The sequence below is a fragment of the Podarcis pityusensis genome (assembly GCF_964106645.2).
Source record: "Podarcis pityusensis genome assembly, chromosome: 1".
Taxonomy (NCBI): domain Eukaryota; kingdom Metazoa; phylum Chordata; class Lepidosauria; order Squamata; family Lacertidae; genus Podarcis; species Podarcis pityusensis.
This window is the reverse complement of record NC_138028.1, coordinates 132,087,827-132,109,354: the sequence shown is the minus strand read 5'-3', so window position 1 is coordinate 132,109,354 and position 21,528 is coordinate 132,087,827. Positions and strand designations below refer to the sequence as shown.

At 45.1% G+C, this 21,528-nt stretch overlaps 1 protein-coding gene across 1 annotated transcript in view; it reads left to right on the top strand.

Annotated features, from left to right (window-relative positions):
* DYTN (dystrotelin) overlaps positions 1–21,528 on the top strand; it is a 44,678-nt gene that overhangs the window by 15,018 nt on the left and 8,132 nt on the right. Inside the window, exons 8-14 of the mRNA XM_081016857.1 lie at positions 719–882; positions 2,558–2,669; positions 3,864–4,009; positions 8,833–9,004; positions 11,161–11,231; positions 15,488–15,647; positions 18,694–19,147. Coding sequence (XP_080872983.1) covers positions 719–882; positions 2,558–2,669; positions 3,864–4,009; positions 8,833–9,004; positions 11,161–11,231; positions 15,488–15,647; positions 18,694–19,147 — 1,279 coding nt within the window. The remainder of the gene's footprint in view (positions 1–718; positions 883–2,557; positions 2,670–3,863; positions 4,010–8,832; positions 9,005–11,160; positions 11,232–15,487; positions 15,648–18,693; positions 19,148–21,528) is intronic.

The window sequence follows — 21,528 nt, the reverse complement described above, 5'->3', positions numbered from 1 at the left end:
GGATCCACTGCTGCAGATCCTGCCGCCTGAGGCAGTCGCCTCACTTTGCCTCATGGGTGGGCCAGCCCTGGCCATGATAGAGATTAGCTCCAAAACCAGAGAGTTGTATTCAACTGAGTCATAGAGTAGACCCATTGACATCAGTGAGAGGGCTAACCTAAGAGCATTGGTTTTAACGGGTCTCTAAGTATATCTTGAGGGACGCGGGTGGCGCTGTGGGTTAAAGCACAGAGCCTAGGACTTGCTGATCAGAAGGTCGGTGTTTCAAATCCCGTGACGGAGTGAGCTCCCGTTGTTTGGTCCCTGCTCCTGCCACCCTAGCAGTTCGAAAGCACGTCAAAGTGCAAGTAGATAAATAGGTACCACTCCGGCGGGAAGGTAAACGGCGTTTCCGTGCGCTGCTCTGGTTTGCCAGAAGCAGCTTAGTCATGCTGGCCACATGACCCGGAAGCTGTACGCCGGCTCCCTCGGCCAATAAAGCGAGATGAGCGCCGCAACCCCAGAGTCGGTCACGACTGGACCTAATGGTCCCTTTACCTTTAAGTATGTCTTATTTGGATTCTTTTGCAATTATAGATGAGATTTCAACACAGACTCGTAAAAAACCTGTGGGTTAGTTTTTAGAGTGATCTTTTCCAATGAAAAGCCAGACTTTGTGCTACATGTTGTGCCTGAGACAAAGTTCTTGTTTGAGCTAAGGACTAGTGCTCTCTTTCAGGTTCTGGGTTCTGCAGTTGATGAAGAGAGGTTCTTAGCTTGGCTCCAGTCTGAACCTGCCATCCTTCTCTGGCTCCCCACCTGCTACAGATTGTCAGCAACAGAAATGGTCAAACACCAGGTCAAATGTAACATCTGCAAGAGCTTTCCCATCACTGGACTAAGGTGTGTTGTATCATAATAACTAGGCCAGTGCTATTCAAAGATTCAGCCGCTTAATTGCACAACAAATCTAGTTTTGAGGGGTGGCTGAATCTAGTTTCGTGGAGGTATAGGAAATTCTCGTTTGGTGTTTATTGTTTCATTTACTCATGGAAATTCCTCTCAAGTGAATTGAGCCGTTTCTGTGAATCTCCCACTAGGGATGGGAGGATAAGTCAGTTTCTCATTTTATTTCTCGTTTTTTTCCAATCTTATATTCAGTTCTCCACATTTCTGCAGCAATTTGCAGGTTTTTTTTTTAATCCCTCCTGAAAACCATTCAACATTTTAGTGCAGATTTCTCCTAACAAACATATTTCTGTATATAGTGTTAACAAATGTGCACATTTCCCCCAAGCAGTTTCTCTTAGTGTAATACATTCCTGAATATTAATTTCACTAGTATCTTCATTTTGATGCACATCCCGCCTCCCCCCCCCCCCCGGTAATATGTGCATTTTTGTAAACATTGGCTGGAGAACTGCACCACAAATTCAGATACCGTATTTTTCGCTCTATAAGATGCACCAGGCCATAAGACGCACCTAGTTTTTGGAGGAGGAAAACAAGAAAAAAACTATTCTGAATCTCAGAAGATTAAGATAAATTTATTGTCATTGTCCGTATATACACAGTATACACAACAACGAAAATCAAACACCCACCCAAAGACCGGGTTCACATACACATTTGCACGTATCTCCAACACTCTCATCCTATTCAGACATAATCTATAAAAACATATCATACTCCAGAATGTAACATAACCTATTAAAAGCATAACATAACCTAAAAACCTGTCTCATTCCTTCCTACTCCCTGCTTGCTATTTCTTGCAACTGGCCCTGAGATCATTATTTAGTGCAATCAGAGCTCTTGGATAGAAACTATTCAGAAGGCGTGTGGTTCGTGTTTTCATTGTCCTATATCTTCTGCCCGAAGGCAACAGTTCAAAGAAGTTGTGAGCAGGATGGGTGGGATCTCTCAGGATATTGTGTGACTTCTTCAAAGTGCGAGACGTGAAGATCTCATCCAGGGTTGGTAGTTGGAGCCCAATAACATTCTGGGCAATTTTAATTATTCTCTGTAAAGCTTTTTTATCCGTTTCAGAGCTGCTCCCATACCACGATAATATACTATAGGTTAAGACACTCTCGATGGTACTGTGATAATAGGACAGAAGTAGGTGCTGAGATAGATTCAGTCCCCTGAGCATTCTCAGGAAATACAACCTCCCCTGCACCTTCCTCACAACCATATTAATATTTGCAGTCCATGAGAGGTCCTCAGAGATGTAAATGCCCAGGTATTTAAAACTACCAAGAAGCCAGAACAACAAGAGGGATCGCTGCGCAGTGAAAGCTGTTCTGGCTTCTGGGATAGCTGTGCAGCCTGCATTCACTCCATAAGACGCACACACATTTCCCCTTACTTTTTAGGAGGGAAAAAGTGAGTCTTATAGAGCAAAAAATACGGTAAGTGTGAATTTGGAAGGATGGCTGCATTCTGGTTCTCATATTGATTTGATTTAATAAATCAAAGTGCAGATTTAATAAATTTGCTGTAAATGGAGACTGAATTGCATTTCTCTCTCCATCTCTACTGGTCTTTACTAGGTTTTCATTTCTTGTCTGGCCAGGTATCGTTGCCTGAAGTGCCTGAACTTTGACATTTGCCAGGTCTGTTTCTTTACCGGACAACTCTGCAAACCTCACAAGAAATCTCACCCTGTGATGGAGCACTGTGTGCCGGTTAGTCATGGACCCATTCACTTCTATTGCTCAGTCAACTAGTCTACTGAATGCTGAGTTAACTGGGTGGTTGGTGCTAAGTTTTGCATTCTGGCATGCATCATTGTGTTAAGAAAGAGTTATTTCCTAGGAAATGAAAGGATGATATTTTAGCCACAATATATTGTTGCACACCACCCCGATCTCTGAACAGGGGTTCCAGGGCTGGAGGTTTCCCCACCCCTGATCTAAGGCAAAGTGCCTAGCAGAAAGAGAGGGCCTTTTCAGTGGTGGCACCCCATTTGTGGAGTCCTCTCCTCACAGAGATTCTCTTGACACCTGGTTCATTGTCCTTTTGGCACCAGGCAAATGTGGTTTTCTTTCTGAATGAAAGCTTTTCTGGTGTAGTGTTAATACAGCTGTTTGGGGCTGTGTTTATAATTTTGTGGTTTTTAGTCTTTGTAATACAGTGGTACCTTGGGTTACATACGCTTCAGGTTACATACGCTTCAGGTTACAGTCTCCGCTAACCCAGAAATAGTACCTCGGGTTAAGAACTTTGCTTCAGGATGAGAACAGAAATCGTGCTCCGGTGGCACAGCGGCAGCAGGAGGGCCCCATTAGCTAAAGTGGTACCTCAGGTTAAGAACAGACCTCTAGAATGAATTAAGTACTTAACCCGAGGTACCACTGTAATACTAATACCAATAATAATTTATTTATACCCCAGCCACTCTGGGCGACTCCCAACGGAATATTAAAACCACAATCAAACATCAAACATTTAAAAACTTCCTTAAACGGGGCTGCATTCAGATGTCTTCTAAGAGTCAGATAGTTGATTATTTCCTTGACATCTCTTGGGAGGGTGTTCCACAGGGCGGGCGCCACTACCGAAAAGGCCCTCTGCCTGGTTCCCTGTAACCTCACTTCTCACAGTGAGGGAACCACCAGAAGGCCCTCAGCTGGTTATTGTATTTACATAAACAAATCTTTACCTTCCCCCAGTTCCCTCCAAGAACCCCACTTTAATCTTACTTCCCCGCCTTTCCTGCAGCCCTTCCTCATCTATTACACATTTCCAAATCAACCAAGGAGCTTTCTCCCTCCAACCCATATCGCCCCTCATTTATCTTACCTGGGCCAACTCTTAACATTCTTAGCTGTCCTTTTGTATATCCATCTTCTTTCTCCATCGCCCTGCCACCCGGACAGGTGTCCACAAAGGAGAGAACAAAGTTGTTTTTCCGCATCATCCGAAACAACTTGCTACAAGGGCGCTGCGAGAGGAAGGAAGCTCTGAGAAGGAAGACCTTGATGGTGATGGGGGATGCAGGCTACTATGCTGGCAGTCATGCACAGTGAGTGCATCATTCGATGCTGTGTGTTTGTAGCTCTTCGGCTGCTTCTCTCTGGCCCTTGGCAGCACATTCTCAACAGTGCGGCCACCCTGGACCAATGTCAGCCGAAATTTGTTTTCCTGCAGTTTCACTGAGCGTGGGAAGAAGGCCTCCTCTGGTTAGTCTTCAGCTGGGCTTCAGTATTGCACTTCCAGCCTAATAACTTTGTAATGAGTTGCTTTATCATGTTAAAATGCTTTCGCTTCATTTGCTGCTTCTCTGTGCTCAGCTTTATGAGCTGAGCAGGCCATTAAGAAAAGTAGCATTTCCAGAATCCCTAAGGGTGTCGTTCCCTCATCTGCAGAGGGGTCAACGCAAATGGAAAATGTTCCTCTTTGTTTCCATTGCGGACTCCACTTGTGTATTGTTTTTTTAAAAAATAATATTTTATTAATTTTCCAAATATAAAAAAGAAAAGAAAAAACAAAGAAAAGAAAAAATAACATCAACAATACATATTCCTAATTGGACATAAAAAAAGAAAAAAGCAAGAAATTGAAAAAGAAAAAAGAAGTCCCTTAGTCCCTTCCCTGGTTCCATTATATATCATCATACCGCAAGTCCATTTTAATTTTAAAAAATCATTAAAATTACTTATTGTCCATTCATATTTCCTTACAGATATTTCTAGAATCCTGCTAATGTATTAACCTGTGTACTTTGCTTCTGTATATATGCAATAAAGTCCTTCCAGTCTTCTTTCAACTCGTTGTCATCTCTTCCTCTTAGTTTCAATGTCAGTTTTGCCATTTCAGCATTTTCCATTAATTTAACTTGCCAATCTTCTTTAGCTGGGACACCTTCTTCTTTCCGGTGCTGTGCTAGCAGTATTCGTGCAGCTGTAGTTGCATACTTAAATAAGTCTTTTTGTGGTCCTGGTTTGTCCACTCCTGTTATACCTAATAGAAAAGCTTCTGGTTTCTTAACAAAAGTTATTTTAAGCATCTTCTTCATTTCATTATAAATCATTTCCCAATATTTCTTAACAATTTTGCAATCCCACCACATATGAAAAAAATGTCCCTTGCAGACGCCACTTGAAATGCCTTCAGATTATGTACGAGGCAAACCTACACACTTTCAATAAGCTTCTGTATATCTACATGGGCATTGTGTGTGCATATTTGCACAACGTGCGTCGTGTTCTGCCAGCCACGTATCCTCCTGGTCTGGCAGCTTCCTGACAAACCCTCATTTTTGCAATCTTAGGCGGGCAGCAATCATCAGGCCTGCATGGTTGGTAGGATGTGTTTGACTCCCCCCCCCCCCTTAGCAAACAGTAAAACATCTATTGGTCTTAACACTAAAGACCCAACCTCCTGTCTATTCCATATTTCAAATTCATATTACTTTTTGCCAGTACACACTTTTTATCATAATTAAACTTATTCTCAATAAATCTAATTTCTTATATCTACAGTGGTGCCTCGCAAGACGAAATTAATCCGTTCCGCGAGTCTCTTCGTCTTGCGGTTTTTTCGTCTTGCGAAGCACGGCTATTAGCGGCTTAGCGGCTATTAACGGCTTAACGGCTTTAAGAAAAAGGAAAAAAACTCACAAGAACTTGCAAGACGTTTCGTCTTGCGAAGCAAGCCCATAGGGAAATTCGTCTTGCGGAATGACTCAAAAAACGGAAAACTCTTTCGTCTTGCGCGTTTTTCGTCTTGCGAGGCATTCGTCTTGCGAGGTACCACTGTACCTTGCAACTATTACTGGAGTTCCTCGAATGCTGAAACAGAATTTAAACTACTATATTTATTTTTCAGATATTTTTTGAAAACCTCCCATTTAGAAACAAATTCCTGTTTTGATTTATTCTTTATTTTTTCTGATAAACCATCTAATTCGGCATATTCTGTCAGCTTTTGGATCCAATCTTGTATAGAGGGGATTTCATTACTCTTCCATTTTGCTGCGATCAAAACTCTTGCTGCCGCCGTTGCATATAAAAAGATACCCTTCCTCTTTTGTGGAATATCCAAATCTGTTATTCCCAGGAGGCAGGCCTCTGGTTTTTTATTGAAAGAGATCTTTAGCATTTTTTGCAGTTCTGCATGTATACTCTCCCAGAATACCTGTATTTTCCTACATATCCACCACATATGGTAGAATGTTCCTGAGTCTCCGCATCTCCAACAATTACTTGACACATTTTTATACATTTTTGAAAGTTTCAATGGTGTTAGATACCATCGATGTTGCATTTTTTGAAAGTTCTCTCTAATCGTGTAACAATTTGTGTTTGGATGTGTTTGACTTGGTGAGTCATTGCAAAGGAGGAAGCCAACTGGCTGCCCGGCTGCCCTGTAAACCTGGGGCATGGGACAACGAGGAGGAGAGAACATAGATAAGATGTGCTTCATCAGAATGGCACACAGATGCCAGACCTCTTTGGCTGGAGCCCTCAATTTTTGCTCATTCAAGCAGTTCACCCCCAAACGTGCCCTCCTGCATTGTCTCCCAAGACAGACAGATGCCAACAAGAAGGAATCACAGGGCTGGAGGCAGAGGTTATCGTCAGTACATGCCCCTGAGTCAGCATTGGGTGGCTGCATCTGAAAGCTGCCTCTTACTTTTTGTTGTTGTTGTTTAGTTGTTTAGTCGTGTCCGACTCTTCGTGACCCCATGGACCAGAGCACACCGGGTACGCCTGTCTTCCACTGCCTCCCGCAGTTTGGTCAAACTCATGCTGGTAGCTTCAAGAACACTGTCCAACCATCTCGTCCTCTGTCGTCCCCTTCTCCTTGTGCCCTCCATCTTTCCCAACATCAGGGACTTTTCCAGGGAGTCTTCTCTTCTCATGAGGTGGCCGAAGTATTGGAGCCTCAGCTTCAGGAGCTGTCCTTCCAGTGAGCACTCAGGGCCTCTTACTTTACTGCTCCCAATAACAATTGTGAATTGGATTACCTCTATTGATGGTGGATGCTTTTGTACTTGCTAATTCATGGATCTTCTGCCACCCTCCAGTTTCACTGTCTTCTGAACTTTTTGTTTCCTTCCCGATACTTCAGTTGCTTGAGTAACAGAAGAATCATAGAATCATAGAATCATAGAGTTGGAAGAGACCACAAGGGCCATCGAGTCCAACCCCCTGCCAAGCAGGAAACACCATCAGAGCACTGCTGACATATGGTTGTCAAGCCTCTGCTTAAAGACCTCCAAAGAAGGAGACTCCACCACACTCCTTGGCAGCAAATTCCACTGTCGAACAGCTCTTACTGCCAGGAAGTTCTTCCTAATGTTTAGGTGGAATCTTCTTTCTTGTAGTTTGGATCCATTGCTCCGTGTCCGCTTCTCTGGAGCAGCAGAAAACAACCTTTCTCCCTCCTCTATGTGACATCCTTTTATATATTTGAACATGGCTATCATATCACCCCTTAACCTCCTCTTCTCCAGGCTAAACATGCCCAGCTCCCTTAGCCGTTCCTCATAAGGCATCGTTTCCAGGCCTTTGACCATTTTGGTTGCCCTCCTCTGGACACGTTCCAGTTTGTCAGTGTCCTTCTTGAACTGTGGTGCCCAGAACTGGACACAGTACTCCAGGTGAGGTCTGACCAGAGCAGAATACAGTGGCACTATTACTTCCCTTGATCTAGATGCTATACTCCTATTGATGCAGCCCAGAATTGCATTGGCTTTTTTAGCTGCCGCGTCACACTGTTGGCTCATGTCAAGTTTGTGGTCAACCAAGACTCCTAGATCCTTTTCACATGTACTGCTCTCAAGCCAGGTGTCACCCATCTTGTATTTGTGCCTCTCATTTTTTTTGCCCAAGTGCAATACTTTACATTTCTCCCTGTTAAAGTTCATCTTGTTTGTTTTGGCCCAGTTCTCTAATCTGTCAAGGTCATTTTGAAGTGTGATCCTTTCCTCTGGGGTGTTAGCCACCCCTCCCAGTTTGGTGTCATCTGCAAATTTGATCAGGATGCCCTTGAGTCCATCATCCAAGTCGTTGATAAAGATGTTGAATAAGACCGGGCCCAAGACAGAACCCTGTGGCACCCCACTAGTCACTCTTCTCCAGGATGAAGAGGAACCATTGATGAGCACCCTTTGGGTTCGGTCAGTCAGCCAGTTACAAATCCACTGAGTGGTAGCATAGTCAAGACCGCATTTTACCAGCTTCTTTACAAGAATATCATGGGGCACCTTGTCAAATGCCTTGCTGAAATCAAGGTAGGCTACATCCACTGCGTTCCCTTCATCTACCAGGCTTGTAATTCTGTCAAAAAACGAGATCAGGTTAGTCTGACATGACTTCTTTTTCAGAAATCCATGCTGACTATTGGTGATCACAGCATTCCTTTCTAGGTGCTCACAGACTGTTTGCTTAATGATCTGCTCCAGAATCTTCCCTGGTAGAACCTTGTGATATTTTAGTATCTCAAGCTGCCTCCTAGTTGCCATAAACCATGCTCTGGTCTTCAGCTAGGCTTCAAATGTAGCCTGTGTCTGGGATAGTTTGGTGCATGCAAATCTTGCATGTGTTCACTGCAGAAGAAGTTGACTTCTTCTTGGAATGGCAGATATCCCATCCCTGCCATTCCATGTCGCAATCAAACAGATTATCAAACTCTTCTTAATTTGATGGGAGCATTTGCAACATGGCGGGCAGGGGGACTTCTGATCAGACTTCCAAACATCTCTTGCGTTTGCAGAACAACTGTGCAGTTATTTGGATCCAGAGCATTTTTTATATTGAAATGTTCTGGCTGCCATATGGATGAGGGGAGGAGGGAGTTTGTTCAGCATCTCATTTTATACCTTTCTACCTTTTTTTGCAGCTTCTGCTCTGGTCATTCCACTTCTTCAAGGCAGCATGTGCCATCTAATCCTATCTGCTCAGTGCATACTTTGGACCGGCAGTTAAGCAGTCCTTTAGATTGCAAAGTATCCCAAGGACAGATGATGGCAAACAACAATAGCCTACTATGTCAAGAGAAAACATCCAGTCAGGTATGGGGCTCCAATAAACACCAGCTCAGCATGTGCTGATACTTTGTAAGCTGCAAATGGGGTAAATTTGATTTCATTCCCGCAAGCATATTTTTCTTAATATTATGAAGATTCTGTGGGATAACCAGCCTCATATGACTAACATAAAGGTAAAGGTAAAGGTAAAGGGACCCCTGACCATTAGGTCCAGTCGTGACCGACTCTGGGGTTGCGGCGCTCATCTCGCTTTATTGGCCGAGGGAGCCGGCGTTTGTCTGCAGACAGCTTCTGGGTCATGTGGCCAGCATGACTAAGCCGCTTCTGGCGAACCAGAGCAGCGCACGGAAACACCGTTTACCTTCCTGCCAGAGTGGTACCTATTTATCTACTTGCACTTTGATGTGCTTTCGAACTGCTAGGTGGGCAGGAGCAGGGACCAAGCAATGGAAGCTCACCCTGTCGCAGGGATTCGAACCGCCGATCTTCTGATCAGCAAGTTCTAGGCTCTGTGGTTTAACCCACAGTGCCACCCGCATCCCTATGACTAACATAAAGTAAAGCTAAAGGTACCCCTGCCCGTACGGGCCAGTCTTGACAGACTCTAGGGTTGCGCGCTCATCTCACTCTAGAGGCCGGGAGCCAGCGCTGTCCGCAGACACTTCCGGGTCACGTGGCCAGCGTGACGAAGCTGCTCTGGCGAACTGGCAGCAGAGCAGCACACGGAAACGCCGTTTACCTTCCCACCAGAGTGGTACCTATTTATCTACTTGCACTTTGACGTGGTTTCGAACTGCTAGGTGGGCAGGAGCAGGGACCGAGCAATGGGAGCTCACCCCATTGCAGGGATTCGAACCGCCGATCTTCTGATCGGCAAGTCCTAGGCTCTGTGGTTTAACCCACAGTGTCACCCACATCCCTATGACTAACATACTTAAGTCTAATTAATGCATGAAGGGGTTGATGCCATAGAGTAAGCTGTCCTGCCAGGCTTGCGATGAAGGCAATCAAGGCTTTTATTCCCCTTCAGTCTACCTGAGAAGCTCAGCATGTAAAGAGAGAGGTCAGAGCTGATTGCTCAGACTGCATGGCTTTTAGAAGCCATTCTTGTGTTCCTGTACCAATAATTTAGGAACTTTCACCACTGTAACTACTAAGCCAAGTTTTACTGCCTGTGTTTCCTGAGTGGTGTATGGAAAAGCACATGAACCTGACTTTTGGATAGTTTGTAAGTAAGCCATCTTTATTAAATATGTGGTCTTTTCTATGGTAAGGGAAGAGGGAAGTTTTGGAACTTACAAGGGCATGTTTTAAAGGTCTTACAGACTTTATTTTCATGCTTTACCTTGCTACATATTTTATGATTTTAAATCTCCGCTGAGGTTCTCTCACTGAAGAGCACTTGCCCCAAACCTGATATCCAGAAAATTCTCCATTTATATACTTTTTTTCAATGGTTTCCTGTAGGAGATAATAATGGACATAGCAATGCTTTTATAGTATCACTAATGACTGCTGTTGTGAAAGGCCACTGTGATTATTGTGCATACACTTAAACTTTAATTAAATATCCATAGGCTGTGCATTTTGTATTTAATTGCCATTTTCAGTGTGCTGTCCCCCGTCTCCCCAGCTACACTCATGCATTCCTGCTCCCTGAGATGAACACTTCATGCAAACTGACAAAGTGGAATTTCCACAAAAGCTTATGTAGGCTTTTATCATGCCACAAGACGTGTGTGTGTGTGTGTGTGTGTGTGTGTGTTTGTATTCCTATATATGGGCAATCAACCCTCTGGCATAGCAGAACCTCCTAAAAAGCCATTGCTGGCCGTGGACAGAAGAAGCAGCCTACTAATGTTAAACCAGGCATAGGCAAACTCGGCCCTTCAGATATTTTGGCACTACAACTCCCATCATCCCTGGCTAACAGGACCAGTGGTCAGGGATGATGGGAGTTATAGTCCCAAAACATCTGGAGGGCCGAGTTTGCCTATGCCTGTGTTAGACTGTGATTCCCCCACACCTTGTTCTGTTTTCCTCATTCTAACCAGAAGTACATAGCAAGGATAGTTAAAGGCAGCAGTTCTTGCCCAGCTGCCCAGCAAAACATGACTTTTTGCCTCTTTTGTGCATCTGCTATGAACTCCCCCCCCCTTCATCTTTCCATCTTCCCACAGACACTTGCTTCTCTTAAGGCGGAATTGGCTAAAACACAGGAATCCATCAAGGCCCTTCACAGCGAGAGGAGGTGGGTATGCAGACGTCCGTAGCCTTGATTAAGATCCTTGAGCCTTGGACTGTTAAGCATGTGGGAGCCATGCAGCCAAATGAGAGCGTAGCCGGGGTGGGAGGAATGGGGCCCTCTCAATCAGTGGTTTACATCCTCAGCGTTCAGGAGTGTTTGTCTCTGCATCCCTGTCTCAGCAGCAAGTGCAGCAAAGTGGCTGAGCCGGCTCGAAGGGCACTTATCATCAATCAGATTCGGCCGCTAGGTCAGAGAAGTGGGTGATAGGTATGTCTGGTGGTCCATTTCAAATAGAGAGTAGGCAGATAATCTCTCGCGCTTCCGTTCAGGTGTGGGGGTGGCACCTTGATTGCAATCACAAAAGGGCAGCGGCAAGTTGCGACGCCAGAGAAAACGGGACGAAAGTCCCTTGGCAGCAAAGAAAGCCAGGGGAAAGTGACCGTCACATCCATCCTGCCTTGGTAGCTAGTGACTAGCGAAGGAAATCCTATACGCATATGCTCTGTGCAGCCGCCCCACGGTCGGGACAGGGTAAAGGCACTGGGCACTCTCCAGTTTTTGCCGTCTTGGTCACCAAACCCACAACATAGCAGTGCAAAGCAGGGCTCCTCAGGCTTCCTTCCTAACATCTGCTCAGTTCTTTTTTTTTTTAAATGATATTTATTAAAATTTCAAAAAATACAAAAATTACACAAAAACAAAAAATAAAAATACAAGAAAATACAAGATACAGAAAAAAGAATAACAAAACCCTTATTAAGATATAACAAAGAAATGAAAAATAAAAAGAAACATACAAAATAAAAACAGTTAAAAACACATTAATTTTCCATAGCATATCTTCCTTACACTTATTTCCCCGGACCTCCTCGTACCTCCCTTTTTTGTATTCCAGTTCAGTTTGTTAGTTCAGCAAATCCTTACCATTAAGCTTTTACCCATTTGTGAACCTTTTTTCGTCTCTTAAAGCATTACAGCTGGAAACCACTTAGTTTCTATCCAACATCCTTCTAAGATTCATTAATTTTACAATACTTCTGTAAATAGTCTTTAAATTTCTTCCAGTCTTCTTTCACCGACTCTTCTCCCTGGTCTCGGATTCTGCCAGTCATTTCTGCCAATTCCATGTAGTCAATCACCTTCATCTGCCATTCTTCCAGAGTGGGTAGATCTTGTGTCTTCCAATACTCTAACATTTGTTCAGTTCTGTGCCAGAAGTTGGAATAGGCTGTTGGGGAATCACTAGGATGACATGCTGACGCTGTAGCTGATCCGATCTGGCTGTGTGATGGCAAAATCCCTGACCAAGGTGATTGCTGGGATTGCAACCAAGAGCAGAAGCAGCAATTAAGAAGGAAAACAGGCAACAAAGCAGCCCAGAGAAATATTTCATTCACAACCCACTCTCTGCTAATGCATAACTTTCAGCTAAAGAAACTGAACATTTGGTGCAACCCTAAGTTATAGCACTTTTTTATTATTTTAAAAAAGAAAGGTTCCGTGTGTGTTGTTGGGTTTCCAAGGGAAAATATTTCCACAGCCATCAAGGCTGCCTCTTTGCATGCTCAATTCATGTTAAAGACTGAGGAAGAGGGGGAGGAGACATTATCTAAGGCAGGGATAGGGAACCTCCATCCTGCATGCCAAAGTCGGCACCCCTGGGGTCCTAACTGATGTCACACCAGATGTGGGCCTGGTCTAGCCACGGCTGTGATTGGAAGCTTTAAAGTACTCTTCTGATTATTCCTAGGTCAATGGGGTTGCATGCAGCGTCTTTTAGATTTGGCATCCAATGCAACTCTTGCTAGGGTTGGCTGTTGGGATACTGCCAGGGAGACGGGGGCATCAGGCAGGCCCTCAGCTGGCTCCGGACGATCACTGGTCTCCCGTGGAACAGCGTCAGCCAGTCAGCGACACGAGCCTCAGATATGTTTAGAGACCCGTGCACGCTCTGTCAGCAGAGTGTGTAAATCACCTCACAGCAGAAGAGGTGGACAGAGAAATATGTGCAAGCATATTTACAGCATTTACCGTATTTTTCGCTCTATAAGATGCACCAGACCACAAGACGCACCTAGTTTTTGGAGGAGGAAAACAAGAAAAAAAATATTCTGAATCTCAGAAGCCAGAACAACAAAAGGGATCACTACACAGTGAAAGCAGCAATCTCTCTTGCTGTTCTGGCTTCTGGGATAGCTGCGCAGCCTGAATTCGCTCCATAAGACGCACACACATTTCCCCTTACTTTTTAGGAGGGAAAAAGTGAGTCTTATAGAGCAAAAAATACGGTATTCATCGTAGTTCAGGAGCAAAGGAAAACATGTCTGCTTGCCTTCGTGTCCAGCAAAACAGCCAGTATAGCAAAAGCAACATATAGCGGAAGTTCCCAGCAAACTGTGCTGGGAGTAAACAGGCATGTGATATACAGACGTCATGCCTGTACCCTTTTAAGGTGGAATGGAACTATATCCTAACATTGGCTTCATTAGGGAACTCTCCACTGCATCCAACCAGTCCAGGTAGCCATGGCGGTGCGGGAAGGTTGCCCAGGCAACCAAGCAGGAGTAGCAGTAGCAGCTAAAAGGACCCTGCCTAAATAAACTAAAAAAAAAAACTGGGCAAAAAAATCAAGGAAATTGGACACGCATTCACTGGAGAGCCAGTGTGGTGTAGTAGTTAAGAGCGGTGGACTCGTAATCTGGTGAACCGGGTTCGATTCCCTGCTCCTCCACATGCAGCTGCTGGGTGACCTTGGGCTAGTCACACTTCCCTGAAGTCTCTCAGCCCCACTCACCTCACAGAGTGTTTGTTGTGGGGGAGGAAGGGAAAGGAGATTGTTAGCTGCTTTGGGACTGCTTCAGGTAGTGATAAAGCGGGATATCAAATCCAAACTCCTCCTCTTCTACTGCTCAGCTGTCTTAGGAGGACAAAGAGCCTGCAAAAGTCCCAAGCTCTGATGTTGTCATACAGTTCAACCTGTTGGTGGGGGAAGCATCCTCAAAGAATTTGCCTCACAGTCAGGCATCAGGAAGAGCAGACTTCATCAAACTGCTCATTTTTCAGTGGTCAGGTGCCACCAAAGCAGACATAATGGGGGTTATAATCCTATACTGCCACCACTGGGGAAAGGGTCACATTGCAGCCAAATAACTCTGCTGCCACCACAGGCCAAACACACGTAGTACAACATCAACACTGCACTGCACTGATTCCTGCTGAAAGTGGGGCACTGGGCAGAAATTCAACTCCAAAAGCAAGCCAAATTTTGAGCAGGAAACTTTGCAGCGCTGGGTTGAATCCAAGCTGCAGTCACCAAGATTCTCCCTTCGCAACCTCGACTTAAACCTGAGTGCAGTCTTGATTCCTTATTTGAAGTTGAACCATCTGGAATGAAATAATGTCAGGTGGCAGCCTCAGGTGGCAGTCTTATGTGCCTCACGGAGAATGAGCCAGATCTGGATCCAGCCCACCAACGAAGACCAATTCCTTACACCTGCTCTACGTTATGTGTGGCCCAAGCTGTTAATAGGTAAAAACCAGCGACATAGATATCGATAAAATATAACAGGAGAGGCAGCACAGGAAAAGGTGCACTGGTGGGATGTTTGTTCCCTGTTGAGAAGTAGAACCCATGTTCCATATCAGCTGAAAGCTGTTTTCTGGAATAACCTCACAGAAAGCACACCTGAGCAGTGCAGTTTCGGAGGTAAGATAGCTTGAAAGGCAACAACAACCAGTAAGAAAGACACAAGTCTTTGGTATATATGGTAAAGTAAAGGTAAAGGGACCCCTGACTATTAGGTCCAGTCGTGGCCGACTCTGGGGTTGCGTCACTCATCTCGCTTTATTGGCCAAAGGAGCCGGCGTACAGCTTCCGAGTCATGTGGCCAGCATGACTAAGCTGCTTCTGGCGAACCAGAGCAGAGCACGGAAACGCCATTTACCTTCCTGCCAGAGCGTTACCTATTTATCTCCTTGCACTTTGACGTGCTTTTGAACTGCTAGGTTGGCAGGAGCAGGGACTGAACAACGGGAGCTCATCCCGTCGCGGGGATTCGAACCGCCGACCTTCTGATCAGCAAGCCGTAGGCTCTGTGGTTGAACCCACAGATGGTACACTATTCTTAAGTCATCGGACTCCTAGCACTTCCTGATCTGCCTTCACGAAACCCAGGCCAATGTACAGTGTATGAAAGCTCTCCTTGTTGCTTTGTTTAATAATTTTTTGGGTTTTTTGGAAACATTGTGTTTTCCGGCAGGTACTTGAAGAAGCAACTGAACAAATGCAAGGGCAAAATACAGCTCCTTCACTCGGCTCAGGAATACAGAAACCGTGCACTACAAGCAAAGTTCCGTGAGCTATTAGGAAGCCAGGATAGCCTCAAGCTGGAGCTTCAGGAAATGAGAGAGGAAATTAAGGTAACAGAATGGGGTCAACGGCTCTTTGCTTAGGGACAATTCACCCTTAATTGCTTGAAGTATCCCCTTTCTTCTCACAAGTGGAGCCTTCTGGGTCAGCAAGGGGTGACTAAGACCTGGCTTTCCCTTGCATGGTAGGCCTGCTGTTTATCACTTGAAATTGCAGACATGGCCTCACATGACTCATCGCCATCCCATCATGACCAATAAATCCCTCCAACACAGAATCCAAGATGTCGGAGAGAAAGATTTAAAACTAGCTTCATCCCTAACATGCATCTAGCAAGCTTATGGAGGAACATCCCATCATGGGGAGAATCTCCTTCTGCAGTCTGAAGTGACACGGCCCAGGCACTTCAGTGAGGACTAGGCCTAAATGGCTAGATGCTGCTCAGTCCATAATGAACATAATTAAAAGCCACACAGTTAGAAAACAGTCACATTGGAAATTTTGGCTTGTTCCTCATTTGGGCTCCATGCACAATTTGGTCAAATCCTTGCAGTCGCAGGATAAAGAACCAAAGCAGGTTAGTTGGAGCGCCTTATCTTCAAGGACTTTACAAGCCTGCCTCCATTATTTTCCATGTTTTGTCCCTCGGCTTTTGCATATTTCTCACCTATTTATGAAATAAATAAATTTAATATACCCCTATTGATAGATTTGCATAATATATTCCTTTGGGAGAATTTCAGATCTCATGCTTTCATTTTCCAGCTTTTTAAATGATGTCCTTAGTTATAATATTATTTCCAATTGGATAGGCATGATTTCTTTTTGGCAGGATGACCCTAACAATTTGATTGCGTGAATCACCCATTCTGGGCATCACGCAATTTTAAAATCTACAATATGATTTCCTCCATTAAATACTTTGAGAATCATTTCCAAGCCAGTTACCCCTTGGGCTGTTACCCTCTCCAGCTTTTGTGAACATAGTGGGAGTTGTTTAGGTAAAGGTAAAAGCACCCCTGACCATTAGGTCCAGTCGTGGCCGACTCTGGGGTTGTGGCGCTCATCTCGCTTTATTGGCTGAGGGAGCCGGCGTACAGCTTCCGGGTCATGTGGCCAGCATGACTAAGCCGCTTCTGGCAAACCAGAGCAGCACACAGAAACGCTGTTTACCTTCCCGCCGGAGCGGTACCTATTTATCTACTTGCACTTTTGCTAGGTTGGCAGGAGCAGGGACCGAGCAACGGGAGCTCACCCCGTCACAGGGATTCAAACCGCCGACCTTCTGATCAGCAAGTCCTAGGCTCTGTGGTTTAACCCAGTGTTCCCCAACCTTGGGCCTCCAGCTGTTTTTGGACTACAATTCCCATCATCCTTGACCACTGGTCTTGCTAGCGAGGGATGATGGGAGTTGTAGTCCAAAAACAGCTGGAGGCCCAAGGTTGGGGAACACTGGTTTAACCCACAGCACCACCCGCATCCCGGGAGTTGTTTATTGAGGCTCAGATTGTGATAACTGATTAAATGACTCTGAAATGTGGAGAGACGATGGTGTATAATACATAACTGGAGTTTTCACTCTGAAGTTGAGGCAAAGCAGCAAGGTGCTAATCAACCTTTTCTTTGACTCAGGAAGAAAAAAGTTGTGTAATGTGTATGGACCTGTTTTCTCAAGCAGTAATACATATGTTCATGTCTGCCATGATTTTCCAACCAAAGCAAATTTCAAAGGCAGTTAGTGCCATTGCCCTTCAAAGGCAATGCTGTGCCATTGAAATAAACTGTCCAAAAGAAAAAGAATCAAAATCTCCCCTGAGCTAGCATGACCTTCAAGTAATCGTAAGATGTTATTTAGGTCACGTCTGAGAGTTTTTCCCGATGATGATGATGATGATGATGATGTTCAGTAGTGAAACAAGCTCAACTCAGATGCCTTTATTTCACAGGTGAAAAGCTAAAGTCCAGGAATATTTGAGAAAATCTCAACATCGCTCGGGGGTCAGTGGGAAAGTTGATGAGTCACAGTTGCCATTCCAACAAGCTTATTCATGTTGGACTGTCAGGGCCAGTCATTGGGCAGCTGTGGCAGTAAAAAGGAATCGATCAAGTGGAAAGTGACCCTGAACTTGGAGGGGATGTCACAGGATCACACCTATCAGAATAGGATTCTGAATAAAGTAGCTTGCTTGGGCCTTTAAGATCCAGTCATCTTGTGCTTTATATTCATTATTCCACCATTTTTACTCAGAGGTTGTGTTTTGTTTTTATGCAGTATTCACAATGCTAAATATGCAACTGCTCTACTCATTTTGTTCCTTTTGCTTGCTGGCTTGCCAGTCTCCTAACACTGCCAATGCCTGACGACATGACCTCTGGTCTTTTGGTCCTTTTTATTATGAAGAGGGACAGCCAGTGTTTCTTGAGCTTCAGAAAATTTCAAAGGAGCGTTACGTAACAGCCATTCTTTACCCCAGTGGTTCCTAATCTGGTGCCCTCCCAGATGTTTTGGACTACAACTCCCATCAGCTGCAGCCAGCAGGGCCCAATGGTCAATGACGATGGGAGTTGCAGTCCAGCAACATCTAGAGGGTGATCGAAGGCTGTAGAGAAAGGGTGTGGTGTAGAGAGAGGAGGTGTGGCCTGTAGAGAACAGGTGTGGCCTAGAGAGAGGAAGTGTGACATGAGGAGAGAGTGGGGCTGAGGAGTGGGTGTGGCCTGCAGAGAAAGGGTGTGGCGTAGACGAGAGGAAGTGTGGTGTTATGTACTGAAGTTCTCACCCTGGGCCAGCAGGGGGATACTGTAGATAGTTCAGGTCCACATATGCAAATAAGGGATTGAAAGTGACGTTCAGTGATTGGATAGTTACAGAAAGTTGTTACAGTTACGTTGTACTGGAGCTCTATATAAGCAGGCTGGCTGAACCCTTCAGTTCAGTCCTACCCATCCAAGGGAATTTCCAGATTCCTTATTGCATATCAAAACCACCCATTTAGTGCAACCCTTCTCTATAGCTTTTTCCGAATGGTGATTTCCCCTCTCTGTGCATATACATGAACACTTTAAGTCACATCTCATATTTCCTTTGCAAACTCTTAGAACATCGCTATATGGAGTAAGGAGCCCTTGAAGGAAAGAAATCTCCAGACTGGATCTGGTTGCCCTTCGTTAAAGCCCAACCGTGTGGAATATTCAAAATACAAGTCTCCAGAGCTCCTCTCCTCTTGGATTAAAAGGAAGTGGCTTTTGGAACCACAGGGTGGTCTTCTCGCCAGAAATGCAGGAGGATCACCAGAGAACACACTGAGAGCCCAATTCGTCCCGAATGCTCCCCCTGAGGTTGCTCATCATGAAAGCCCCCAAGAGAGAACTGCTCCACTAACAGACTGCTCTGAAGCAAACAGGGACCGTCTCAGTAACGGGATTAGGAGCATAAGCCCTAACTATTCCACGGCAACGGAAGCTCTTCATAATGAGATGCAGATGGAGGAGGAGGAACTGCAACAGTTAATGATGAAGTTGAAGGATGCCTTGTCTGTCCAAGTATGGCAAGGTAAGAATTCTCAGTGCTGCCTGGATCATCAAAGGGCTTGATTTGATTTGCAACTCAGTCTTAAATTTTATTGTTATTATTATTTTTATTCTATTATTTATACCCCACCCATCTGGCTGGGTTTCCCGCGCCACTCAACAGAATATGAATAATAAAAAAGCGATAAAACATCAGAAATTAAAAACTTCCCTAAACAGGGCTGCCTTCGGATGTCTTCTAAAAGTCAGATAGTTGTTTATTTCCTTGACATCTGGTGGGAGGGCGTTCCACAGGGTGGGTGCCACTACTGAGAAGGCCCTCTGCCTGGTTCCCTGTAGCTTCACTTCTCGCAGTGAGGAAACCGCCAGAAGGCCCTCGGCACTGGATCTCAGTGTCCGGGCTGAAAGATGTGGATGGAGATGCTCCTTCAGGTATACTGGGCCGAGGCCATTTAGGGCTTTAAAGCTCAGCACCAACACTTCAAATTGGGCTCGGAAACATACTGGGAGCCCGTGTAGGTCTTTCAGGACCAGTGTTATATGGTCTCGGCGGCCGCTCCCAGTCACCAGTCTAGCTGCCGCATTCTATTTTCCATGCCACAGCTACGCAGTGATTAAGATCTCTGCCTTCTCCTGGCTGATCACAGCGAGGCCCCTTGTGGAATGAGGAGGAGGGATGATCTCCAAGTCACGGAGAATAGCTGTCAGCTTCAGCATCTGTTTCTTAATAAATAAACCAGCCCTGGACACCAACATATTTGTGCCGCTGGGTGATATAAATCTAGTCTAGTGGGTGATACTTTCCATTGCTATAAATGGGTACATTACTAATCCAATCCATTGTGGATCTGAAGTAATTGGGATTTAGCCCATGTAGTAGAGTTTGACTCAAGCCTAGATAGAACATGCGTCCTAAATCCAGGCATTCTACCTAACCAGACTGTGGACCTGTTAGGGATCTGTGACTGCACAAAATATATCATATCTAAGTCATTATGCAGCAGAGATGTTCAAATGTCATAGGGAGCTGTGCTGAAGAAACCAACATTGCCTATAAAAGTTCATACCATAATACTGCCAGCCTCCACCAATCTGATGCCATCCAAGAATTTTGGACTTCAATTCCCATCAGCCTCAGCTGGAGGGCACCAGGTTGGCAATATAGTTCAGGGCACAAAAATGTACCAAGATGCATTTCAAAATATATATTTAGGATGAACAATGTTCAGAAGTATGAACTTAGAGAGAAAACGGGTATTTTGTGAGAAACATCTAAATATTCCCGCAGGTTTTGTTTGTAAAAAAAATCAGAGCTCAATGCAGAAACGGCACATATGGGGAAATTGACACAGTCTAGAAATAAGCTGATCTTCCCATTCCTACCTCAGACCATTCTCGAGGTGCCACAGGTATTAGTAATCTGTATTAGCCAAAACAGAGCAGAACAGCTTGAACAGATTTTGCTGTTGTGGTCAGTGCAGCAGGTACAGCGGTTGGGTGTGGGAAATGCCTCCTGCCTAGGTTAAAGGTAAAGGTAAAGGGCCCCCTGACCATTAGGTCCAGTCGTGACTGACTCTGGGGTTGCGGCACTCATCTCGCCTTATTGGCCGAGGGAGCCGGCGTACAGCTTCCAAGTCATGTGGCCAGCATGACTAAGCCGCTTCTGGCGAACCAGATCAGCGCACGGAAACACCGTTTACCTTCCCACCGGAGCGGTACCTATTTATCTACTTGTACTTTGACGTGCTTTCAAACTGCTAGGTTGGCAGGAGCTGGGACTGAGCAACGGGAGCTCACCCCGTCACGGGGATTCGAACCGCCGACCTTCTGATCGGCAAGCCCTAGGCTCTGTGGTTTAACCCACAGCGCCACCCGCGTCCTGCAACCTGCCTAGGTTAGGATGCTCTAAAAAAGTGGATTAGAAAGGTATTGAAGAGGAGCCCGTATGGCCATCCATCGTTGTATATTGACTTGGGAATTGTTGCCAAACCCGTTTCCCAGTCAGCACAATCCACTTCTCCTATGGAAACCCCGCTTAATGGCAAGAGCTTGTGCACAGCTTCCATCCATTCAAAGGCGGCTTCTGTAGGAGAACTTCCTAGTGGGCCTGTTTGCTCAGGCTGTAACTCCAGAGAAGTTGGCGATCTGAGTGGTACGGCCTGGCTTTCGAATGATGCCCACATTTGCATTCTTGGATGCTGCTAGCGAATATGTCAGCTTTTCAACTTGTGCCCTGTTGTTTTAGCTTTTGAAGCACTTACTGAATGTCATTCATGCCTGTTTTCCGGGAACAAGATTAAGTCTTTTGATGTCATTATTTTTCACCTTTTAGATAAGCTTCAGAAGCACTGTATACTCTTTCATACCCAAGGGGTTCCCATTCACTTGTGCCCCTCATTCAAT